Consider the following 27,500-nt stretch of genomic DNA (forward strand, 5'->3'; position numbering starts at 1 on the left):
AAGAGGAGCACGATAAAACACACTCTGTATTGGTCTGCAACAACCACTGTAGCACGAGACGTGCTCCTTTACACACGTCCCTGCCTGTTGATAACCAGCTTGGTTGGTTCCTGGTAGTCTGTTGAGCATTGAATTCCTCATCGTCTGCAATAATGCCTGGACATCAACTGCTTCTTGTTAGAAGAAACGGTTAGCACAGCCTTCTGTGAGGGAAGAGGCGTGTTCTCTATGTGCTGATATACCCTGCTTGACTCACATGTTCTTGCGTCTCTTGTTACACTCTTGGTGCTGTACTCGCGATATCTGTTGAAGATCAAGTAAACATCTGAATCAAGTAGTTTCTTCAATAGGAAACCCTTGAAATTCTCCACAAAGTCAGCGATGACATCTTTAGCTGGCCAATGGACAACCCACAGGACAGCAGAGCCATACAGCAGACCATTTTTTTAGTTTTATTTTTTATTAATAAATATTTCAACACAAAGCACTACTTACAATTTCTTGCAATTGCTTAAACATACAATATTTACAATGCAGTACTTACACTACTTACAATGCGATACTTACTCACACACGCACACATACACACATGCCAATAAATACACCGATACCAAAAAATACTTCAGAATTATCTTTTCCATTTCCACTCAAAATGTGCCAATTTATTGTTTTTTGTACACACATATTTTTGTCTGATATTTAATATCAAGTTTAACTTTGAATCCTGCTATCTTTGGAAGTTTATTGCTCCTTCGACAATCCCACAAGTACAATTTTCCTATGAGTAATAGATAGTTTAGTAAAGGGCATTCTGAATTTATAATTCCAATGCAGATGTCTCTCAGATGTATGCGCACTGACTGATTTGTTCTGCCGGAATACTAAGATTCGAATTCACCCCAAAAACGTAGGGCATAAGTGCAATAGAAGAAAACTGGTGCAGTGTTTCGGATTTGAGTTTGCAAAAGGAACAGGAGTCGTCTTGAATATAACCTTTCTTGTGTAATTTCTAATTGGTATAGAGTATAGAATTTAGAACCTTGTACTGAAAGGCCCTTACATAAGCTTCAAAAGCGATAGAGTGGGGCAGAGAAAAAACTTTTTTCAAATCATCATATTTCAACTTTTGCCCGTTGCATGGAGAGAGTGCCTTTTTACTAATTATGAGAGCATAATAATCTCTTGATTCTTTTGTTGTTGTATCAAAAATATCATTCTTAGCTTTGAAAGACAAATTCGAGTGCGTGTTATCTAGGAAATAATTTCTGTTTCCTTGTACTTTTAGCCTTGACGGTATAGAGTGCCGAATACCTGTCCATTCCAGATAATTATTTTGTCTTTTTTATATCCTTAGCAATTAAATCAAAGGATTTGGTGTTACTAAGGTCAAATCTAAGATTATTTTAAGTTAGAATTCCAGCACTATAATATTTCTTGTAAAAAATTGGTTTCTTATTTATTCTAATTGCCTGATTGTTCCAAATAATAACTTGTCAATCATTTTCGATTGTGAAATCATCGCGGAACTTAGACCACCAATGCAGCAATTCCATATAGAACTAGCTGCAAATGTTAAGATCTTTAATATCATAATTGCAGCTAAAGAGCAAAAGGCCTCCTGAGTCTTTCAAAAGGTGTGTGAGATATGTTTTCCATGTGCCTGCATTAATGCTAAAGATTCTTTTAAGCCAGGCAAGTCTAAGGGATTGGATCATACTTTCAACATCTACCATTTTAATACCTCCTTCTTCATAATAATTAATAGTAGATACTCTCCTTATTTTGTCTTTCCCATTCCAGAGAAATTTAAAGATCAGCTGATTTAAGCTTTTGATGAATTTGTTTGGGGTAGGGAGCACCGAAGATATATATACGAACTTAGATATCAAAAGGGATTTAATTATAGTCACTTTCCCGTAGATAATCATCTAGGAGACCAAATATTGACTTGCTTTATAATACTATCAAGTTTCTCATCAAAGTTTTTGTTACATAACTGATTATCATCGTGAGGAAAAATACTCCAAGGGCTTTGATTGGGCCACTAGGCCACTTGATTCCAAGTGGCTTCTCTACATTATTTTTTGAGGAGCCTATCCACATTCCTTCTGTCTTTGATTACTATTAATTTGTAAACCAGACAAAGGTCCAAATTTGTCCAAAAGTTTAAAGAGTATATGAGCTTAATCTGTGCCTGAGAGAACAGCACTTGTGTCGTCAGCATATTGAAGAAGTTTTGTTTCTTCATCCTCTATTGTGATACCTTTTATACTGAAATTGTCCCTAACAGCAATTGGTAATATTTCTACTGCCAGAAGAAAAAGATATGGGGATAGAGGATCACCTTGTCTCACACCACGTGTAAGATTAAAGTAATTTGAAGATAGCCCATTATTAATCACGCAACTCTGAATATGTCTATAAAAAGTTCTTATCCAACGCATAAAATCTGGCCAAAATTGAAAAAGCTTAAACATTGTGCAAGGAAATTCCATTCTAAGGTATCAAAAGCTTTTTGAAAATCGATAAAAATCAAAAGACCGTGTAACTTCTTCTTTTCAGTGAATTCCATGACATCTAGGATTGATTGAATTGTTTCTCCGATAAATTGATCCTTATCATAGCCCATTTGGTTGTGACGAATTATGTTAGGCAATATTTTTTTGATTCTATTGGCGATGCTTTCGAAATAATTTTAGCATCTACATTGACATTGCCATGCAGCACACTTGCCGCAATATTTAGTGCATCGTGATGACCCTTCTTTAGCAAGCCGCTTCTTTAAGTCCGATTTTGCTTTGCAGATTCTCATTGCATCAGAATCATGAAACATAGTCGGCACAGGAGCCAGCTCGTGACTTAATGCCTTCTTGATATCAATGTCCCTTGAACTTGCTTGGATGCCTATCACTCTACTGTAAATCACTGAAGTATCGTACATGTATACCTTCTGCGACCCAACTTTGATATGCTTCTTACTGTCTGAAACAGTCTTGACTTTCTTTGAGATTGTACTCCGGAAACCTTCTGGCCAGCCTTTCTCAAATTCTTGCATTTGCTTGGTACCAATTGCTACTGCGTCTTGAACATTTACTGTGTCATCCGCCACTTGACCACTCACACTGTTCACGATAGTTGGTGGATGTGATGTGGGGTCAAGCGGATCAATACACAGCTTGAGCTTGTCTCGGATGCTTTGTCGATCAGCACCATCTGACACGATCCTTGCCTTCATCTCCACTTTGTGTGCTTCCTGAGTGAAGTCGTGGTCCTTTCCTACAAGGCTGATAATGTCCTGCTCCAAGTGACTACAGATGTGTAGACCAAGAGCCTATGTCTTGAGAGTTTCAAGCTTCAAGGTGATTCCAATAATCCCACCGGGACCATGACCATAGCGCATGAAAGTTGTCTCGATGAACATATCACTCCAAATGCCGTTCCATAGCCCTGGGACATGATGCATCACATGCTCACCTTTCATCAACATTGAGAGCTCTTGCCCTAAGCTTCCCATTGAACGCAGATAGTAGAGACCGTATCGGGCGTAGTTCACGTGAGCAGATGCGAAAAAATATGGCAGCATTTGCTTCATGGCAACCAAATGAAGTGGCCAGTCACCTCTATCGGCTCGTACGTATAACATCATTATGAAGACAAGCTTGATGAAGCAGTCAACCCGCAGCTTGGGTGTGTTGCTTGTGCTTGCAGCATGGTCAAGGCGTGTTAACAGTTCTTCCATTGTACTGATGCTGGCATTGCTCATGGTGCTTCTCAGCAACTCTTCAAGAACTAGATTCATTGCCCTGATATTCTGTGGGAATTTCTTACCAGATAGCATTCTCGTTATTCCAGATCCTTCCATCAGGGGTCCCAACTGCACCAGTGAAGCTCATCAATGTGTGAATCCCTCCAAGACGATTGATAACGTCTGAGAACTCCCTTGGATATACCCACTACACTTCGATGGCAACTTTATTTAGTTGTTGGTTGCTTGTGAAAATGACATTCTTCTGGCCTTGTTCTTTGGTTAGTCACTTTGCCTCGTGAAGAGCCGTCATTATTGTGTCTGGGTCGGATGGCATCGTGTCGATAAGAGTGACATAAACTGTCTTTGTTGTTGGCTGCATCGAAACTCCTTGTTGCCTTGTCACCATAGTTTTGTACCCATTGTATTCCGGACACGCTTCATTGTTGGTAACATCCCTCAAGAAAGCTATGTCTAGTTCTTTTGCTCTTCTTTCTGAAAGAATGGCATTGCAAAGAACCTTTAGGGGAAGAACTCTCTTTTTAGGGCAATTGTCCGGCATTGGTACTATCTTTACGAGTGATAACCATTGCTGTATGCTCCAAAGTTCATTCAGCTTTCCATCATTTTGTGGTGGATAAAATGAGTACCAATACTACTGGGGACAAGTTGTGTATACAACGGGATAGGAGTTGCGCCCACCCCTGCCATGAGTTGCGGTAGATGCCACAAGTCATGGTAGAAGCATTGAAAAAGGAGCCTTCGGGTTGCCTTCGACTGCGGTCACCCACTTTTCTTGTTGTTGTCTTGTACTATCTTTGGACCTTGTTAACGTTGCACCGGAATCTCAAAATCTATTTCTCTGGACATGTCCAACTTCTAAATTCTCGGAATAGATTCTCTTGTGTTCTGGTCATCATCTGATGCATTTGTTGGCTGAGTAATGAGCATAGCGAATGAATGTGTCGTTATCTTCCCATTCTGTGAAGATATGTCAGTGTGAAAGTTGTCTTCAACAACTTGTATAAGCCCCAGACTTCCTTGGTTGATTCCACTTAGTTTAATATCCTTTGTTGCTGTCAGGGCTGCTGACCTCTTGAAGCACAGTATTTCATCATAAGAACAGGTTACTCTGATCTGATACAGCCGATTTATTAATGTTTTTGAGTCTCTGATAAATTACCGAGGGCTATCTGCAGATTTGTAGGTTTGTTGGATAGAACACTTATTATGTTCATGGCTATCAGAAGTGCTGGGAAAGTGTCCTTCAAATTATCTGTTTATGCCACTAGAAGATCCATAGCAGTTTGGCTAACTGACATCGACATATCTTCCTTGGTGATTGTTACATCATACCTTAAGACTTGACAGTCCAGGTGAGGAGAGGACTGCAATGTCATCCAAAAAATGATCTTGAATCTTCACAAGAAGGGATCTTTGCAGAAGTGCTTTTCCACCAAATAGCTGGTCTTGATGATACAGTTCAACTGAATTCCACAAACGTGACATCTCACCAATGACTTCATCAAATGCAGGGTCTGTATTCTAGTCTTCCTTTGAAGCATTTTTGGCAGCAGAAATAGATTTATGAGACATAAAGCTTGCCATGCAATTGACATGATATTGGGCATCTGCTCCATGCAAATCACTTAAAGCCCCTTCAACGTGAACTCTCTCTTGGTTGGCAATATCATCATTGGGTTGTGTGCAGGCTTCTAATATAGACTCCTTGAATGCCTTTTTGCCAGGACCTGCATATGCAGTCCGGCAAAGCACTTCTTTCTTCCAGCGGTCTGGATGCTTCTTGTCTTTCTCTATCTCACACAACTCCCTGCAAAAAAGACAGTTCTCTTTGAATTGAAATACTGGTACATCTGAGCGGCGTTGTTTTTTCAATGGCTGACTGAAACACTGGCGCAACCTTCTCATTTCAAATGCTCCTGAGAAGTGTATGTAGATATACAGGTCCTATGGCATTCGATGGTCAGTTCTGGATCAATCTATCAACTAGATTAACATGAACGTTGTCCTTATACTCTTTCGAAAACCTTACAGTGTATTACTGATTCGATGCGAGCGGAGCCTGTCTTTGCCAGTTCAACTTTGTCATCACAGTTATATTTCCACTTAAAATAACACTGGTTTTCCATTTTTAGCGGGGACTCTTGCAAGCTACAAAATGATACAATTGCTAAGGTGTATAAGTGTGCCACAATACGGCTGCACAGCTTGCTACAACAGACCTCATATAATCGCCCAAATTATACATACAGCAAAAGACAATTCATTTCTAAGACAAACACTATATTTCTATTTGAAATAAAAGACAAAATATATATAATATTATGTCTTCTTTGGAAATTATAAAAAGTAAAATGTAACATAGCCAGAAAAACAAATAAACTAAAACTCAATTTGATTTTCGCATTTTTCTGTGAAGCGTCTTAGAAGTAGCAATTTTAGCGCAAAAAAGCTAAATATACATGAAGTTAACAGTTAAAATAATTAAAATAAATTAAATCTCCCATTCTATAAAACAGATCAAAGTTCGAGCCTTTGTTAAGAAAAAATATGTACTGTTATTACAGAGGAGCAAGGGAGCTGCCGTCTTGAATCATGAATAATGCTTGGGTCCTGGGCACTAGTCTCCAGGCCATAAATCAATAGTCAGTAAATTCCAAGGTAGTGCTTGCATCATTTTAAGTTGTTTCCTTGATAATACTAAAGTGTGCAGCTCAATCACTTTTGGGAAGAATTTCACCCAGAATTTTACTAAAATCACCAATGACATAGTAGGCGTTAATTACCACAGGGAGTCCAATTCTACGTGGAAGACTGTCCGTAAAGGGGAAACTAAACGCTTAATATCTCGTAACGCCCAAACCTGGTGGGGTGTCATCAAACGGATTATGAAAGACAATACCCACTACTGCAATAAAATGCAAAAAAACGTTGTATGGATGCACTTGCAAGCTTATGTAGAAAATAAGGGTTTGGCTGCTGGACTGCTGAAACTATTTCTGCTCTAGCATGATCGGTATCACATGTAACGTCTTGTGGAGTCAAATCACTCAACATTATGGCAAGATTCATGTGGGAAGACACCACTGTTGTTATTCAGTTTCAGTTTCAGAGGAATTTTAAAAAATCTTTCAAGATTCCATTCAAATGCCAGAAGTTCCACGGGGAAATAACTGCTCTCATCCGCAAGACGAACTATTAATAAAGAATCAAAAATAGCCGCAGGTGATGGTCACTTGTGACACAGTTTGGACAAATGCAAACAAAAATACAAAATTCCTTGTAACATTACTACTCATTGAACCCAATTTGTGTAATACAGCTGTAGTACTCTGATATTTCTTGGTGAACAATCGAAGCTATTACAAACCACTAGTTTTAAGAACTTTCTTCAGACCAATGTATTAAAAAACAGAACAGTATTTAAAATGTAATGTTTGAAATATTCACATGCACACATATTTACCGTATCTCAACAAGGGTTGAAGAAGAGCTAGAAATAAATCTTTTTTCCAGTTCTGTGGCAGCATCGTGTGAAACCCTTCGGGAAAATGATAACGCAGAAACGATTTACCGCACAGACTTGAGAATTGGAGAGGTGGTTTATATTATTTGTCTTAACAACAATTTCAAGTTGTTGGCTTCTTTTATTGAACAGTTTGGATTTTGTTTTGTTGTGTGACAATGAAAACGATCAAAACATGCGCTCGCACTGCCCAACAATATTGTTGCCTTTGTCATGCCATTCTATTCTTATGTTGTTGCTCAGAAGACTTGACCTGAAGACTCGGTCAGCCTGTCCGGTCAGCCTGATTGTTTGCTAGTCAAAACCTCAATTTTACCAGACAGATGGCCGATGACTGGCTTTAAAGGTGTTGAACCCTCGGAGATATTTACCTCTGTGTCAAGCAAACATTTGCCAACCATATCAAACTGATGTCCCACAAACAATTTAAGCAACACACTGGCTGGCTCTACTTGAGCATTCAACTCTTTTGCCATTTGCATTGGCAAAATATTACATTCTGCACCCGTATCAAGTTTAAAAGTTACAGGGGTGTTATAACTAATATAATGTTACTGAATTTTTCTTCTAGTAATACCTTCAATTTCTTCAATTATAGTCCTTCTTGTGGCACGTCTTCCTCATTCAACAGTTTACTTCATTTGTCTTAATTTGTTAATTTCAGGTTACATTGTCCCCAATTAGTGCTCCAGCCCTAGGACGACTAGAAACTTAAATAAAGTTCCTTTCCTTTCCACATGACAAACTCTTTTTTTGTCCATACCACTCTTTGGTCTAAAGCAGTAGCGAGCATAGTGGTTTTGCCCATTACATTTGTGGCATTTTGCTTCATAGGCCACATAATTTGCATTTGAGTATCCTCTGCAGGTCATGGGTATTTGATTTTCTGGCTTCTTGAGGTCCCTGGGTCTTCTTTACACTGTCAGTACTACTGGCTTGGGCAGTTGGTGGGTTGAAAATTCTTGATTGTTCCCGGGACTGTTCCATGACTCTTCATAGTTTAATTGCTTTCTCAAGTGTCAAATCTGTTTCTCAGAGTAGTGGCTCTTGTAGCTTGGGATTGTTGGTTCCCACCACAATCAGATCTCTGATCAAGGAATCCTTAAGCGGTCCAAAATTGCAGTATTTGGCTCTTCATTTTAATTCTGCGATAAATATGTCAAAGGTACGGTCTTGGATTGTCATTCTGAAGATGTATTGTTCATATGTGGCGTTTTTACGTGGAACGAAATACGTTTCTAGCAGTGTTAGAATACCTTGGACAGTTTTTTGTCTGATATTTGCTGGCACGTTTGGTAGTGTTGTCATGACGCATCTTGCTTTCATCCCAAGAAGACTTTGGATGGTCACAATCTGCATGTCATCTTCCATTTCGTGCAGGCTGCTTGATATCCAGTATAATTCCCCTGCTTCCTTCCATTCCTTCCATACACCTGAAAGGTTGAGGCTATCAATATCTAATTCTGAGGGAGATTTAATGCATTCCATATCATGATTGGGACATCTTCTTGTGTGTCTTATGTCTTTGACAAGGCTGCTTGAGGATTTCTTGAAAGTGTATCAGCAACTACTAGTTTCTTTCCAGGCACGTGTTTAGCCCTTACCCTGAATATTATGAAGTGCATAAGAAGACACTACCCTATCCAGATTGAAATGGTTAATCAGTAGTGATACCAATGGCTTATGATCTGTCAAGAGCTGAAATGACTCCAGACCACAAAGATAACAAAAAACTTCTCACATGCCCACTCCTGTGCTAAACATTCTTTTTCCATTTGGGCATACTTCTTTTCTGAATCTGTTAAGGTACATGACGTAAATGCGACAGGATGTAACTGGTCACCATGCTTCTGTAGAAGAACAATGCCTAATCCAGAGCTGCTTGCATCTGCACTAGCCACTGTGGGCTTGTCAACATCATAGAAAGCTAGGACAGGTGCTGTAGTAGCCATGGCTTTGACCTTGTCAAAGGCTTCTTTCTGTTGATGGGACCAATTCCAGGCACTATCACATTTCAGTAATTCACTCATTGGACTGATCACATGTGATAGGTTTGGTGAGAATGTTCCCAGGTAATTGATCATTCCCAGAACTTGACGCAATTCTGGTACCTTATGTGGTGCAGAAAGTTCTTGAATTGCTTTGACTATATCTGGGTCTGGGCTCATCCCTTCTTCGCTAACATCATTTCCAAAATACTGTAGCACATCTTAGGCTTTTGGATTTCACATTTCTTCTTGTTTGGCTTTAGTCCAGACTTTTCAATTGTCTTGAGTACTTGCTGAAATTTTGCAACATGTTCTGCAACAGATCTGCCAAAGCCATTAATGTCATCTTGGATAGCAGCATGCAGCCACACCTTCCTGAACCTTGAGGAGCTTGGTCATTCTTTTCTGGTAGAATTCTGGATCAAACGTTATCCCAAATAGCGGAAATAGAAACGACCACTTGGTGTGATAAGATTGTCAATCTTGAGCTTTCTGGGTGTAAAGGTACATGTATCTGCCAATAACCACTTGATACATCTAATTTAAAAACACTTTTGCTCCTGCCAATTTTGGAGCAACATCTTCCAAAGTAGGAAGAATTTATCTTTCCCCCTTAACTGCTTCATTCAACTTCCTGAGGTCAACACAAATTCTAATTTTACCATTGGATTTTACAACAGGAACTAATATAGGAGCACACTAGTCGGTTGGGTCTGTGATTTCATCAATAATCCCTGCTAGGTGCCTCAAACATGCGATTTAGCTCTTCTTTTACCTTTGAATTCAAAGTAACGGAAATAGAATTTTCCTGGCAGTATTAACACATTATGTGTTTACATTGCCAGTGAGGTCAATGTTGACTGGCTCACAGTTCGCAAGACCAATGTCGCCAAACACCTTAATTTAGCAGTTGTTCCTTCCAGGTGCTGAACTAAACCCATTTAGCATGCTGTGAGAGGCCTTAAGAGATTATTTACACCGTCTCCTTCAATGACCTACAATACTAGACGTATTTAGTTGGAACACTTATGGTCCAGAATCATTGTGATACAAGATCGTAGCTTAAACCACATCCCCCTCCCCCCAATTCAATGTTGTGTGGGAATTTTTCAGGCGACTGCTAGTAGTTGTGAAAATCAACATTGGAGGAAGGGGGAAACGGGCATGGGTGTTCCAACAAATGTGACGAGTATTGTAGATATCAATGCAGTATAATTTGTTCTTATGGGAAATGTTTGCTGTAAAGTGACCTTTACAACTGAACATTCCTCCTGGACTAGACAATGTATTTCTTCCCTCTGTATGGGCAAATTTCCTATTGACAATTGTCTATGTATCCGATTACATCTGAAACATGGCTGAAATTACTGAGCATTTATGGGATTCTTGTCACACACATTTTAAACTTGTTCTCTTGCAAAAAGAACAGTTTAATTTCTTCCTTAAGAGATAGTTTTGTATAATTTAGATAGGGAGGGCAAAGAAGTAAACTAAGGGTTTTTTGGATCATTTCAAGTAAACTATTTGCTTATTGTACCAACAAAATTTAATCAAACAATATATTTGTAACTTAAATTGCAAATTGGGATTTTTGTCAGTAAATGTGACCCACCTCAAGTTGTTAATCAGCAAAGGAAGCATGAAAGTTTGTGCGTACAGATTAAATGTATGCCATGTAATAAAAATGTTCTGTGGTGTTGTTGTAATGAATGCAACAACTCTTCCAAAATTATTAATTATTTGATACGAAAGGGGACCCTTATGCACCTTTCTAACCTAAACTATTCTATGTTCTTGTTCATTTTAGAAAAAGCCAAAGCGAGAAAACCACAAAAAGCCAGGATTTGATGGAAAACTTCTTGAAGAAACAACTTGTTTTATAAGAAATGGTAAATACCTGAGTAGCAAGATCATTTTGGAAGGGAAATCTGTTGGCACTTAAAAACAACTACAACACATGCATGCTGACTCTGAAATAGATTGACATTTTACATGCTGGTTGACTGCTTTTTCATTGTACAGATATACCTAAAGCTACAAGAGAACTTGGCAGTGGTGTAACTTGATGTAAAGTCTGCAGCAAAATTATGAAAAAAACCCTTTAAATTATTATTAAACAAAAGAACAAAAGAAGATACTACTAGCGTGACAAATATATGACTCAAATGAAGTCTCCTAGTCATCCTTTATATTATTTGTTACCTACATGTAGCCCACTCCTGAATGAGCCTAAGTATAATCTAAGGTGTAACTTGCAACAATGCTATCTTTTTAAGAACACAATAGCCTGTAGGACGAAGAGAGCGGAGAACCTTATCATGTTTAGATATTTCAATTAGTATTATTAATTGACGATTCTACAATTTTTGCCTTAATTATTAGTTGTTAATTCTATTATTATTATTATTAGTATCCTAGCTCGTTAATTCACTTTTTTTTAATGCAAGAAGGTTCTTAATAAACTATTAACTACTATTAACTAAGATTGCCAAAATATAATAAGCTTTAGGTTTTTTTCTTTCCCAAGGTTTGAGGCATGTCCATCCCTACTATTTCTCATTCACAACTCACTGCAAAGGACGCTGGGTGGGCCGTACCTTGATTGATGTTTTTAAGGAAGAGTTCCAATCTGAGACACAAGAATACTATGTAAGTACATGTGAAAAATCTCACAAGATATTTGATAACTTTGAAAGATCTCTATATACTAACTACTTAATAACTGAGAGTGATGTCATTACAGCAAAATCTCAGACTGAGGCTTTCCCATATTGACTAAAATCATAACTTTTGAGGTCTTCATTGCTTGTCTCCCCTTTCCCCTATTCAATGTTGTGCATAACTGAATGGTTTTAGTGGGAAATTGTTGTGTTACCCTCCAGCTCTTTGAATCACAAGCTGGAGCATTTGCACCATGTGCCTTGGTCTCTCCACTGACCTTCAGCTAATGGACGACTCTCGCAAGACTGCCATCATCAACAAGGAGCTGTCTCCAGGAAACCCAGCTGGCCAACAGTGTGTCACTTTATGGAAAGAGGCTACACCTTCTTCTGGCAAGGCCTGTCCCAGGACGAGCCGAGTCAGTACGGCATAGGTTTTGCCATGAGGAACTCACTGATTGCCACCACAGAAACCTCCTCTGGAGGGTCATTGAGAATTCTTGCCCTTCGCATGAAAACGTCAGCAGGCTTTGTGAACATCATATCCGCCTACACCTCGACTCTGACCTCCACCCCAGAAGCCAAGGATCAATTCTACTAGGCTCTGCAGGAAACACTATCCGGAATCCCAATTTCTGAGGGCATATATTTGCTAGGCGATTTCAACACTCGTGTTGGGACCGACTGGCAAGCATGGCCTACCTGCCTTGGCAACTTAGGCGTCGGCAGGATGAATGAGAACCGTGCACCGGAGGCTCAGTTGGTTGGGCACAGGGCTGTCACGTGGGAGGTCGTGAGTTCAACTCCGGCCGGACCAACACTCAGGGTCTTTAAATAACTGAGGAGAAAGTGCTGCCTTTGTAATTACATCTGCAAATGGTTAGACTCTCTAGTCTTCTCAGATAAGGACGATAAGCCGGAGGTCCCGTCTCACAACCCTTCAATGTTCATAATCCTGTGGGACGTAGAAGAACCTGCACACTTGTCGTAAAGAGTAGGGCATGTAGTTCCCGGTGTTGTGGTCTGGTCTTTCTGGTCTGGATAGGGTAGGGTGGAGCACCTCGCATAGGGCCTCGAGTCCTGTTCGTGCTCCTTCCCTCTGGGCAGGTTTGCCCAGTAGAAGAGACAAACGAGATGTCTCGTAAAACGTAAAACGAAATGAGAACGAGCAGAGGTTACTTGAACTCACCACAGCCTCTGCATCACCAACAGCTACTTTAAGTGTAAGGAGCTGCACAAAGAGACAACCTCGGTCCTGCCACTGGTACCAGCTAGACCTCATCATCACTAGGAGAGTGGACGTCAGCAGTGTCCTCCACACAAGAAGCTATCACACCCCTGACTCTGACATGGACCACTTGCTTGTTGCAAGCAAGGTCAGGCTGAAGCCCAGAAAGATCCACCACACCAAGACCAAGGGTCGCCTCTGCATCAACACCTGTGGCACTTCCGACCCCATTAAGTCTCAGAGTCTGGCTGACAGCCTCCAGGAGAAACTTGCTGTGCAACCAACAACCAGCAACCCAGATGCCAATTGGTCTCACCTCCGTGATGCCATCTACGACAGAATACAAGAATGCTGACTGGTTCGAGGCTTGCAGGAAAGAAATGCAGGCAGTCACGGAGGCTAAGAGGAAAGTGATGCTGGCTCACAAGCAGAACCCTTCCCCAAGCACATGCGACGCCCTTCGATCAGCTAGGAGCAAGGCCCAGCAAACAGCCCGCTGCTGTGCCAACAAGTAGGGGCAGAACCTATGTGCCAAAATCCAGCTAGCAGCGGATTGTGGCCACGCAAAGGTGATGTATGAGGGCATCAAAACTACCACCAGCCCTATGAGCGTCAAAACATCCCCGCTCAAATCAAAGACTGGTGAGGTCATCACTGATCAGAGCATGCAGCTGCAGCGTTGGGTGGAGCATTATTTCAAGCTTTACGCAACCCACACCATCGTCACAGACGCTACCCTGCCTGGGTTGCCAGTCATAGAGAAGCTTGACAACACTGGAAGAGCTCCGCATAGCCATTGACAGGCTCGCCTCTGACAAGGCACCGGGGAAGGACGGTATCCCGCCGGATGTTTTGAGCGCATGGGAAGCAAACCATCCTGCAACTGCTTCATGAGCTCCTCTGCCTGTGCTGGCAGCAAGGTCACATCCCCCAAGACATAAGAGATGCCAACATAGTCACTCTGTGCAAGAACAAGGGTGACCGTAGTGATTGCAACAACTATTGCGGCATATCTCTTCTGAGCATCGTTGGCAAAGTCTTTGCTCGGGCCACCTTGACCCGCCTGCAGAGTCTACCCCGAGTCACAGTGGGGCTTCAGAGCCGGGACGTCCACAGTGGACATGATCTTCTCCCTCCGTCAGATGCAGGAGAAGTGTCGAGAGCAGCAGCAGCCATTGTTCCTCGCCTTCGTGGATCTCACCAAAGCTTTTGACTTGGTGAGCAGAAGCGGGCTCTTCAAGATCCTCCAAAAGATTGGCTGCCCTCCAAAGCTCCTGGCAATCATCACCTCCTTTCACCAGGACATGCAGAGTATGGTCTGCTTCGATGGGGCCACATCCAATGCCTTCCCAGTCAGCAGTGGAGTAAAGCAAGGCTGTGTCCTTGCTTCAACCTTGTTTGGGATTTTCTTCCTTGATGCTGCTCCAGTATGCTTTTGTAGACTGTACAGAAGGTGTCTACGTCTGGACGAGGTAAGATGGCAAACTCTTCAACATCGCCGGACTCAGTGCCAAAACCAAAGCTTATGTGGTGCTCACACGGGAGCTGCTGTTTGCAGATGAGTGCACTGGTTCACTGAGCATGCCATTACTGCTCATTCAGCCACGCCTTTGATGGCTCGGTCATCCACATTGCATGGAGCTTGACCGCCTGCCAAGAGAAATCCTTTATGGAGAACTGTGGGAGGGCATCCATCGCGTGGGTAGACCGCTGCTGGGCTACAAGGACGTCATTAAGCGAGACTTGCGAGCTGCACTAATCAACACCAGTGCATGGAAGGACATCGCTGAGATACATGGCGACAAAGTGTCAAAGCGGGGTTTTCAAAGGCGGAAGCGAATGCTAGAGTCCAGGCTACATGCAAGAGAGCGGCAAGGAAAGAACACGCGGCCTTCTGCGCGTGATTCCACAAGGCACTTCTGCGTCACCTGCTACAGAGACTGCCACTCCAGGATCGGGCTACACAGTCATACAAGATCCTGCCCAAATCCCCAGCGCCAACCATCGCCTCTTCGAGACAAGGATGCCACTACTGCCGTCCAACATTGAATAGGGGGAGGGGGGCTATATAAGAGAAGATGAAACTCTTTCTTTTGCGCTTTAACAGACTAGAAGCAGGTTGAAGTACGGCTCTGGTGCTGCTCATTTACATAACCTTCCCAACTACTTTTGTCTATGATTGTCTGAAAATTCTGGGTGTGGTCTTAAATTGGAAATATGACTTTTTTGTTAGTGTGTACTCTCATTCCGGTGTCATTCGGCCTTGTTCCAGCATATTCCGGTTTATTCCACTATTTTCCACTTTATTTGTGTATCATTCCGCCTCATTCCGGCTAGTTTCGGTATATTCCGGTTCCATTCTTGTTCATTCCGTCTCATTCAGTTGTCATTCCGGCATATTCCGGTATCTTCCGTTCCGTTCTGTTCCTGTGTTTAGTAACAGCCAATACTCTTTATTATTAGACAGTCTGCATTATGCGGTCTGCAGTTGTCCTACACCTCCTGAAATGCTAACGGTTTCAAATAAAACAGTGCTTAGCCCAGCTAATTCCTAGAATGAAGGCGGTGTCCCCAACCTTACATGAAAGCTAACCATTCAAAATAAGTGCTAACCCAAATCACTAAGCTGAGAATTTGGACTCATCCTCTGTGTAAAAACCTGTGAAACTCACAGATGATGTAACACAAAGGAAAACAAAAGAGCAAAAAAGAACATCAAACAATAACCTAACCCTACCACAAGCTAACAAAACAAAGAAAAAGTTTCACAGGTTTTCACACCGAGGTAAATCCAGCATTTGACCATAATCACGAAAATTTGTTGGTCTTTGATGGCACCAGAGACAACAATCCACCATAACAATCTTAAAATAATTTCTCTCGTTGATTTTATACGTCCTCCATAAAGAGTTCTGTTTAACCCTTTCGCCCCTGTGGGGTTCCCCGTTGACAAGTAAAATCGTCTGGCGTTAGACAAAGTAAAATCTGTAAGTGGCACTCTTGGGAGTGAAAGGGTTAATTACAGAAATATGTCCAACTATGTTGAAGTGGCTTTACTGATTAAAGTGTAATTTGAAGTGAATACTGATGGAAATGGGCCCACACAAGGACAGAGAAAAACTCTGAAAAACTCGCACTTTATTCAGTTAAGTCTGTTCAAATATAAGTGCTACATGGCCAACGTTTGCAAAAACGTAATCCTTCCTTGTACTTGTACATGTTCATTGCGGTAACTTTAACATCTTCAGTTCCCACGGCCTGCTCCCGTCTGACCTTGTAGCTCAGTCGGTAGAGCAGCGGTGATCTAACGTGAAGGTCATGGGTTCAATTCCCACCCTGGTCAGATTTTTTCTCTGTCCTTGTGTGGGCCCATTTCCATCAGTAGGGCTAACGCTCACATGGTTCATATAGGGTAGAAACTTAACACTTCACATTACACTCTAATCAGTTGAGTCTGTTCAAATATAAGTGCTACACTGCCAACGTTTGCAAAAACGTAATCCTTCCTTGTATGTTGAAGTGGGTTCGGCGTTGCTAAAACAAGGGTAAGGGTAAGACCAAGGGTGAGGTAAAGGGTAGGACCAACGGTAAGATCAAGGTTAAGGGGTGGTGAAGGTAATCAAATTGCAAAATTTCAATTTGTGGGAATTGCACAATATCTAAAAACCAGGACATTTTTACATTTACATTTTTTTTAGAAGAAGCAACGCGGACATTCTAAGATTGCATGGAAAGGTGGGTTGCTTTTTTACCTTTTGGCAGGACACCTCGCCAACCCAGGGTCCTACATCCCCATGTAAACAGACCCTTCGAGGAGAACGATCAGAGACTATTAATCCATGCCTTTATTCAAGCCTCTCAAAAGGAAATAAATGAATTTATGGTCACGTTGTTGAAATACTGAACTGCAGCAGAAAAGCGAACGCTAGCCAAAACTTGAAATTAGACCAGCCATTCACCACCCTTTGATAACAATCCAGATGATGTTTAATGACAGGGAACTAATGAAAATATGCTTTATTAAAAGGCTAATAACAAAAGGAAACAGTTAAGGCGACCTATAACAAGCCTTCTCAAGTTAGAAAGGGTGTTTTTCCTTATGCTTCACATGGGGAACTCCAGTTTCTATTGGCTATGCTCCAATGTGATAATGACGATTTACAATAATCACTTAAGTGCTCACTGATATCCTTAATCAGTAATCTTACCAATCAGGGTTAACTTAAATGTTACGCCAACCTAATTTGATCTATATGTGTACAGACGAAACAAGTTTTAATTTTGCAAGCAAAGGTACCGATTGATAATCAAGGATATAAAAACTGTTGTAAAGTAAGAGACATTGACACCTAAATTTAGGCCACTCCTATGAACAACTGATCAGTCAAAAAGTACCAAACCTCAATAACTGGAACAAACTTATAAAAGCGGATAAATGTGAAAGTGTCCTTATTCTCAAGGTCATGAAACAACAACCTTTCAAAAGAATACGATAAAGTGCAACGTAATTTCAGTTAACACTGCTTAACTTTGCCTGTTCCTCTCAAAATAGGAAACGCAATTCTTTTAAGCATCAGGCTTACTACATTTCGGAGCAAAAGTAAATCTTAAATACCTTAAGGTTCCATTGCTTAAAACTGATGTGATGTAGTATCAAGCATTTCTAAACGAGCGGCTACTAAGGGGGAAGCCTTATGCAGTTGTTTTTTGACTAAAAACTGCGACAAAAAAATGTTGACATTCCTATTGGCCTCCCGACCACACTAATATCCTGGGCGCTCTCATCGAAAATGCAGCGATTTGAAAATGCTTTTGTAAAAGGTTCATAACCAAATCGCACAAATAGTATTAGTGTTGTTAGTCGGAAAATGCATCAAAATAAAACAAAGGCACATGTGTTTCTAGCATGTGCTAGGGTTAAATGGCACAACGTGCAATTCTATTGTTTGTGACTGTTTTAGTGTGGAATATCGACCATGCATCAAAACAGTAGTGGGGACGCGAATGAAAATAAAAATGCAAACTTTTAAAGAAGGCTTTACTATGGACAGTGCCTAACTGTGCGGTATGGTCCTAATGTATAGCAGATTATTCAAGTTCTAGACCAAATTCTTTTCTAAGATGCTGCAGGTGGACACCACTGAGTAGTCGATGGATGTCCTTAGATACGACAAGTCGTCCTGCATCGACGTCATCGAAATTTGTGCAGGATTTCAGCTGATACTGATAAACCATCTCGGGTCTTGAGCTGATTCTAATTTTGGTCTCCCCAGGGCGATTAAAAACCTTCCGTTCACGGTGACGAATGAATAAATCAAACGGTGCAGGTGGGAGGGGAGATGAGGGTTTATCTCTAACTCTTCCCTTGCAGCCATAACAGGTCACGGCTGATGTGTCATGCACAAACACTAGTTCATGCGAAGAGTCTATTTCGTCATTTGCATCTTCGGTTGTTACATGTACTCGCTCACCAAATTGGGCCACATCTCTTGGTGGGTTCTTTGAGCATTTCCGTTTGCACCCCCGTTTGTTATCCTTTTTACCAGATCCTCCAGGTATACCAGAGCCTACTAGATGGTTCATTGGTATTTTGTACATGTAGGACGTAATAAATTCTGACAGACGACACTCATATGCAACAGCAAACGTATGGGCACAAATTCTTCTGCGTTCCCATCTTCACCGTGTGGGTTGTAGAGCCACTAAGAGTAATAACGGTTATCCTTCTCTTGGTTGGATCAGTGGGGTGATTGGCCATACCTTGGAGGTCAACTATTTTGCATGCACGAACCGTGCAAACATTCTGGAAGTTGGTTTGTAAAGTACCAATTGTACAAGATACAGGATCTCTGGCTTCTGAAGTACTCGGTGTCTGATTGTCTTCCAAACTGAGTGCTGGTGTGGGATTTTCCTTAACAGACGCATCCACCTTTGTAAGATGGGACTGCTTTTCTTTCGGTGTCATCGCAGACCACTTGTTCAAGGGTACTTGCAGATGTCTGTATGGTTCCGATAAAACAAAGGAGCCCTTCGGCAACACAGCCCGTTGCTTGTCCCTACTTGCTTCTTCCACTAGCTTTCTATACGTAACCAGGGCTTCTGTCGACATACACTTCAAATTAGGACAGTAACCAGGAGTGGTTGACACTTTTGCTTCTTTGATTTTAGATTTGTACTTATAATTGCTGCACTCTTGTGCATTGTTATAGAAAAATTCGTCTTTCAAACCGGCCTTCCTCCTCGTGGAAAGAAGCATACCATCTTTCATATCTTCTTCTATGTGATCTCTAAAATATGCCTCAAACCTGGGCACCTTCTCCAGGAAGATCCCTTTTTCCATGCTTTTCCACTTTTCAAGTAGACTGTCGACCTTTGCAACAAATTCGTCTTCATGTAAACTGTCAATGATGCCTTTTTCTTTGCTCTTGTCAGATCCAAAAATGTCCAACAAAACCTCCTTCTTCATGTCTTTCAATCCACAGGCATCAATTTTACGACTGATATCGTCCTCCACATGCTTCTTGCAGGGAAGGAATGTACACCGTCTAAGGGGTGACAGAAAACCTTGCTGGGCCTTGTCTCTATCTCCTCCCACAAATATTATGCACTTGATTTTGTCATTGTGTTTCACCAGAGTGTAGCTGAAGTACTTAAAGTCTTTCTCACCTTTCCTTACATGTAACATAGCAGGTCCAGGAAGTACGGCTGGTTTACTTGTTCAAGTTTGGGTGAATTTCGTACTCTGATAAGTCGTCGATGTTACATAAAAGTCTCCAATGTTGTATGTCGTGTTGATCGTTAAAATGCTTTGGGAGGTAGGGCTGCAACATTCATCCACTATTTCGATAGTTGCTGATTGGTTGCAAATACAACCCGGGGATTTGGAATTGACTGCAAATTTCGTATGGCTGGATCTTGTCTTGCTAACCCAAGTAGAGATGCAAACTCGTTGTGTTCTTCTTTTTCCTTCAGAATTTGCCTTGCGTTAGAAATTTGCTTGACATCTCTTGGCATGTCAGCACCTACTTCACAGTAAATGACTCCACCTGCCTCCTCGACCGACTAGTCAAATATACTCAAGGAACCTTTCTGAGATCTATCCTTTCTGTTGATTGCCTCTAGCGTGGACGGTGATGTGGGGGTGAAAGCTTTCCCCGATCGGCAAGGGTTTTTATGGGGACTAATATGGTGTTCGTCCTTTTTGAAGCGGTACTCGATCAAACCAAGCTGTACCTCAGTTTTGGAACAATCTGGGGTCGTTGTGCTAGTGCCCAGAAAGTCTGGGTACTTTTTGTGTCCGTGGAACACATTTTTGACCAAATACTGGCCATCTTCCATCAGCAGGTCTTCAAGCCTTTTATTAGCCCAAAGTTTACTTGCAAGAATTTTGCCATTTAAAAGATTGTATAGACTTGGCACTAGATCCACGATGCTCGAAGGACCCAACATCTGATACTAGCCAGTCATTTCAGCTTTTTAGCTGGGTCCGATCAACAAAAAGTGCATTTTCCATTGCGTTGTTAGGTCGTTTGCAGCATATCTTTGTGGAGTCAACATCCAAGAGAAGCATGTTTTTGTCGTCAAAGTCAAGCAAAAACTTTCCCTTATGTACATAGGGTGTGGCCGGCAGTCGCTGAAATACATTGTTTTGCGTCTGTGAAAGAGACAAGCAAAAGGCAGTCATAAAACGTTTCATTAAAATTTTAAACTTGTTGCGAGGGCTGTAATTGTGCAAAACAAACCCAAAACAAATGTAGTAGTAAGCCACCTTAAACGTGTAAGATGAACCTTCATTCAGCTTAAAAATAAACAAGAAAGCATAGTTACTTAGGCATTTGTAGTTGCTATCGCTGTCGCTCTCCTCGCCCTTTCAGAATCATCCAGCAAGTCTTCTTTGTCTACTTCATCTTCAACAATTTCCAGTGAAGCGTCTGGATCAATTTCTAGGTCTACATCTTTGTGATCTTTGGATAAATCATCCTCAATCCGGTCCAACAGGGTAAACTCCTTGGAAAAAAAAAGTGAATTCACGTCAAATCAAGGAAAAATTATGACATGGACTTTTCTCCAAACACGAAATTTGCAAAGGCACCTGATACGTGGAATGTGTAGTTCAGAAAATATCCAACCACCCCCCCCCCCCACCCACCATGAAGGGCACTTTTGCTTTAGACTCCCTCCCCCGCTTGGAATTTCCCTTCCAGGAGTTACTTGTCAGACCCCTCCCCAGCCCCCTGAAATTTCCATAATTTTTCAACTTTGATAGGCAGCCCCTGGTATATGTACATCAAAAATGCTGTTGCACTATAAAGTTATTCGAAAGATAATTGTTTCTATGGTAAAGAGAGAGAAAATCCTTTAACTCACATAAACATAGTTTCTACATGTAATTATCTCATTTTTGCTTTGTAAAGCTCTTTCTTAGTCAATGATTAATGGTAAGCTAATGACAAACTGAATTCAAACCAACCATCAAGTAGAGTTTAATTTCTTCCTTCCAGTTAAAAAAAATGTTAGAAGAAGGCTTAGAATGCAACCACATTGCAATGAATACCACAATATATTGTGTATTGTAGCAACAGGTAGATAACCAGAACTTTATTCACAACTATTTATTGCGTAAACCATGAAAAAAATATCACGCCTACCAGAAATAAAAAGCGATCGATACAAACGATAATTTTGTTTTAAAGACCGTTAACTGATAGCTAGCTCATTGGAGCAACAGTTAGTTTTTAATGATTTACCAGTCTTACTCAGAGCCACAATTTTTTTGGTGGTTCATTCTAGATAAAAATCAGTTTTGTAGTCGTCATGCAGGACATCTCTCAGTACACTGCGGATTTCGCAAGAGCTTAAAAAAAGGCATGCTGCAGAATTAAATGCAGCAAGTATAAAATGTCATATGATCACTTTAAAAGTATCTTTACCTTGTAAAACAAAGTCTTGCTTGGTTCCATATGAACATGTACATGTATGTGAAGGCTGGTTTACCAGACACGGCAAATGCTGGAAGTAATTTCACCTACACGTGAGATTTCATGTGAATACCTCATGATAAGTTAACTCTCTCATTTGTTTCCATGAGTAAGTGAAATGATAACTGTGAGGTCAGGCAAAGGGTGATCCCGCAGTATACACCTTTCCATTCTGATTGATTTCTGGTCTTGCTCAACTCTTGGATTGATTTTTCCTACATGCGTTGCCTGCACTGGAACGTAATTCCTGTGAGAACATTTTTTTTGTGCTTTAAAAAAATTAGCATGAGCAACGGTACCCTTACCCTCTCCCTCTCCCTCACCCCTGGCCTTACCCTTACCCTTGTTTTAGAAACGCCAAAATGGGTTGTCTAATAAAAAAAAAGTAAACTGGTTTGAAAAAAATGGACTGGCTCAAAAAGTTTGGACTGGTTTAAAAGAAATTAAACCAGGGGAAAAAATTGAACAACAACATCCCCATCCCACAGCAAAGGTAGGTCTTTAAAAAAACCCAAAACATGAAACACTGTTGGCTTTAACCTTTTACATTTTGCCATGTTTGTTTTCCCAAACTATTTTTCACAAAGTCATTGTCACTCAACCATAAAAAAATCACATGTTTTAGGAAAAAGGGATGGAAACAGTCAGTTACAATAATTATACAGTACTGAAGAGTTGAAAACATTGACCCGGGGTCCATGGACTACCCTGATGGACTACCCAAACAGACTACTCCATTAACCCATTGACTCCCAGGCGTTCCCCATTGACGAGTAAAATCGTCTGGCCGGTTTAGGCCGGTTTGGATGTCAAAGGGTTATTGATACAATTTCAAGTGAGTACTATTGATCGTAAGCAGTGTCACAATTACTACAAAGCCTAAATACACATTTTAAATGGCATTGTTTGCCAGTATTCAAGTCTAAGCACCCATTTTAAAAAGGTTACCTTTAGATAATATTATTGTTGTGATGGCCGATTACTTCATGTAAGTGAAGAGAGAGAGAGCTGTTCAATTCCTGAATGTAGTTGCATGTGGCCATGCGGACGAAAATAAACAAGATGCATCCAATGTAAGTGGATAATCAATTCAGTTTTTTCAATAGTACTCATTCGAAATAGTAATTTTTTAGATTTAGTCTATTTTAGGGTAGTCCATGGACTAGGGGTCAATGGTTTCGGGTCACCTATACAGTACAGTCATGTAACTATAATTTGGTTTGAAAAAGAAAGAAAACAGTAAATGTACTCACTAGAATATTTCAATATCTTCTTCTCCAGGAGAAAGCAATCAGTGCTGGAAAAATAACAGGTATTGACTCCTGAGCTTTGAGAGTAGATAGCAGTTTGAATAAACTTCTCAGCTTTGAGAGTAGATAGCAGTGTTCATACTTATGAAATTCAGTCTTGTTAACATTGAAAGTTATAAATGGGTTTTTACATGACAAAAGCGAAACACTGTGTTTGAATGCTCAATGGTTTCGGCTAAGAACAGATTAAGCTAATTGACACAAAACACAATGCACTCTCCAAATGTGGTCGCTCCATTCTAAACTAGTTTTTAATTTGTGTAGGCCCAGTACATACTAGAATACATTTCCTCCCCTTTAAACAGTAACTGTTGTAAATAGCACCTGAAAAATGGAAAATTCTTAAGGATATTATGGACATTACAAACACAGGAACTTTAACTTTTAAAAAGATAAGCAAATAAGCAAAGCACCCGTGTCCATTTTTCTGGGAATGTTTCCTTGGTCTGGTGTTTTGTTGCATGGTGACTGAAACGTCTGCACATTCACAATCTGACATTGTAATTGGCTTCTGTTTGAGCTGTAACTCGTGAAGTGGCTACATGGTTTTCTGTTGGCTCGAGCCATGAAGGAATTTCCTTACTGCAACTTGAACTGCAAGATTTGTTTTCCATGCTGCTATAGGTTTCTGAGCTTCAAGCTCTGGAACTGCGGCCCTGGTACTACAATGTATTACTAAAATGTTTGGTGCTAATGGATTTCCAGGTAACCACTCTAGGCCTCTGCCCTGGGTATCAGCTCGTTTAGTCACTTGGTCTCCCAAAAATGTTCAATACAAACATGTACAGAAATAATAACAGAAACAGTGCAAAATTGTGCATGCATGCACCTTCAAACAACCGTTTTTTTCAGAATAACGTTGCTGTGCGCCAAGAAGGCTCTCTATTCTGTAACTTCTCTTCTTAGAACTTAATTTCACTTCAGTTCATGTCTATCCCAGTTGCAAAGGGCGTACAACTGTAGAGTCTGGCAAACATTCCCAACAGTCAAATACATGGTAAGTAGTAGTATAGCATGCATTTATACTAATTTCAAGCTTATTTGCAAATCATAATTACCCAACATGTCTTGTCTGTTGAAATTTTTTCTTCAAGGGATGAAACCAGTTTCTTTCTCCAGCCACAATATCTCAGCAAGAGCATCACGAACAAGTATTCCTTGATGGGACGTGTCTCTGATCTTCTCACATTCTCTCATTTGCAGCAGTTCTCGAATCTTAGCCCAACGTCTTCTGTGATTGGTGGTTGGTTCAATGGTTAAATCCAATTTCCTTGGCAAGGTATGCTCACAATCTATACAGATATTGTGAAGAACCATACATGCAAGAGCTGCGACTGTCAGCTCACTTGTTTTACTTTCACATTTTCTCAACAGTATACACCATCTGCCCTTTAACCACCCAAATGCCCCTTCGGTGACCATTCTTGCCCGACTCCGTCTGTAAATAAAAGTAGTATTGTTTAGGTGTTGGGGCAGCAAAGGAAAAACAGAATCACCAAGTACAATTGGAGGTACATGGACTCCATTGACACCCTTACTGATCTGAGGAAAAAAGTTGGATTCTTTTATGTCGGAATAAAGCTGTGTTGATTGAAATATAATGGCATCATGGGAATTCCCAGAAAAGCCACACAATCCCCAAAGGGACCAGTAGTTGGCATCAACCATTGCAATTAAAACTATGGAATAATAGTTTTTGAAGTTTTGATATTCCTTAGCTGCAAAGCTTCCAGGTGGACATTTGATGGGTAAGTGGCATCCATCGATGGCAGACAAACAACAACAAAATTGCTAGTGTTCCTCCATATCAAGTATCTTCTCCTTAAAATGAATTGCTGTTCCCCCCCCCCCCTTCCTCCAGAAACTATGCAAATTTTGGTTCTCTCAAGTGCCATTTCCTGAATTTTGACATCATTCCGGGCTGAGGTATTCTATAAGGTCTATTCTCATCACGCACATCTTTGGGTTTCTTTACTGGCGTAATCCACCTTTTCAGAATTGTTTGCTGGCTTATTCATTTTGATAGTCATAATCGAGCTGAGCAATCCGCGAAGATCCAAGTTAGAGTGAAAATCTGTTTTCTTTTTCCTTATCATGGAAAACACCCGCTCTTCTCTTGCATTACTATGTGGTATTGTCAAAACAGCCAATGCCACCTCTCTAAGATTTGGAAGTTTCTCTTGCAAACTTCCCCATATCATGTCCATCTGGGGATACGTAACCTCAGTGCTGTCATCATCCAACTTTTCCACAAGTTTTGATTCTTTCCAGATATGCACTGGGATGTCTGCTTCACTCATAGCCTGATAGATAAAGAATTCCTCTTATAAGGTATCCATTGCTCGAGGAATATTGATCACCTCTCTGTGTATCTGCTCTAGAGAAGACAGCACTTCTTCTACATTGTCCTTACTGCATTCATTCCTTAAACTGAAATCAATGAAAACACAGTTTTTCATCAGGGGGTTGCCAAGTGGTAACCATTTTGTGCAGTATGTGAAAACTGTGATATAAAGCCTTCTGACACCATCATAAAGTTTGTCAACATCACGAATGTCAATATCTCCTTCATCCAGAAACTTTCTGAGTCGTCCCTTTGTTACCATACCAATTGTCACAGCGGCATCTGCTTTCTGATTCTCCAAACTAATGCCCAAACCCTTCAAAGTTCCAAACTTTTCTTTGTGCTCTATGACTTTCTCTGGTCTTATGAATTTAACAGCCAACTTGTTTAGGAAAGTTTCCATCTGTGTATGCATCAAGTACATGTATATGAGAGGATCTTCCCTTTGCAAAAACCTGTTGAAATTGCTTATTGAAAAAACATGAGATATATTTCACTCATGGGGCGCTGGAACGATTCATGCAGGCGTTTAAATCGATTATCACTTTCATGTTCTGACAGAAAGTATGTAATTCTCGATCCAAGCAACGCTCTAGACAAAGCCATCTAACAGAAACGTACTTTACCACTGCCTCTTACTCAGTATCACAAAACATACAATACTCCTTCAAAATTCCTTTCCTCTTAGTTGATTTATCAAATCAATAAAGCAAGTCAACATAATGATCTTCCAAGTCATACCCAGTAGCATCTGCAAATGCAGTCGCACCTTTTGCCGCATATGACATGGGCAGCCTGCAACAACAACCTTGGGCTGTTTTGCTAGCTCATAACTTTTAATGGAGTCACATGCACCAATGTTGTCAACTCCCAGTCCCGTTATGGAATTCCAAGAAATTTCATATTTCTGGAAAAGAGCATCAACATGTTGAAAGATAGTCGCAGCTGTTCCACTTGTACTTCCTTCAATGAGGTTCATGTCCAAAAACTTTTTCATTACTCTGTTGAAGTTCACATCATAAATGCGGACTGTGACGGGATACATTTGTGCTATTCCAGTGTCATTACTTCCATCAATCATAAAACTGAATGGAAACTTCTTCATATCATCTACCAATTCCGCCTTAAATTCGTCCCCAAGGCAGTTAATAATGGCAGAAGTCTTGATACGTCCACAAGCAAAATTTTCAGCTGCAGCACTACCTTGGAATTCAGATTTAACAATTTGTGTCAGATGGTCTGATAACTTGAAAAATGTATTGTGATGAACGATCGTCATGGCCATTTTAACCTCCGCTTGTATTGATGGATGAACAGTTGTCGGATCCTCCTCAGCCGGTTTCTGCAAAAACCTGCATAATGGACTATTCGTTGCTGCTTCCTCATTCACTTTATGCTTTGAGGTACCTAAAAGCCATGATGAAGCAAATCAAATGTCACTTTTTTAGACATAAGTTAAACAAATTGAAGGCTTTGAGCAAATTAAAATCTTTAGAAATCAATCTTTACTTGCGTGTTTGGCAACATCATTCATGCCTCCTTGCGCACACGAGAGATTTGAATTGCAGCAACTGCAGTGGAACTTGTACTCCTTTTTGAAAACAGACGTAGGACAAGCCTTGAGGAATGAATATGTCTTCTCCCACTCCTTGAAGTATCTGGTTTTATATTTTTTTGTCGTTTTCCTGGCCTGCTTCTGA

The 27,500-nt window shown here is 40.6% G+C and overlaps 1 protein-coding gene and 1 pseudogene across 1 annotated transcript in view; one reads left to right on the plus strand and one right to left on the minus strand.

Annotated features, from left to right (window-relative positions):
* The window catches only part of LOC138022463 (pseudouridylate synthase RPUSD2-like), a 136,141-nt gene that overhangs the window by 32,572 nt on the left and 76,069 nt on the right, over positions 1–27,500 (plus strand). The window contains exons 2-4 of the mRNA XM_068869600.1: positions 11,088–11,169; positions 11,808–11,929; positions 23,428–23,458. Coding sequence (XP_068725701.1) covers positions 11,088–11,169; positions 11,808–11,929; positions 23,428–23,458 — 235 coding nt within the window. The remainder of the gene's footprint in view (positions 1–11,087; positions 11,170–11,807; positions 11,930–23,427; positions 23,459–27,500) is intronic.
* LOC138018749 (uncharacterized) lies at positions 24,546–25,262 on the minus strand (annotated as a pseudogene).

This window comes from Montipora capricornis, chromosome 10, assembly GCF_036669925.1.
Source record: "Montipora capricornis isolate CH-2021 chromosome 10, ASM3666992v2, whole genome shotgun sequence".
NCBI classification, from domain to species: domain Eukaryota; kingdom Metazoa; phylum Cnidaria; class Anthozoa; order Scleractinia; family Acroporidae; genus Montipora; species Montipora capricornis.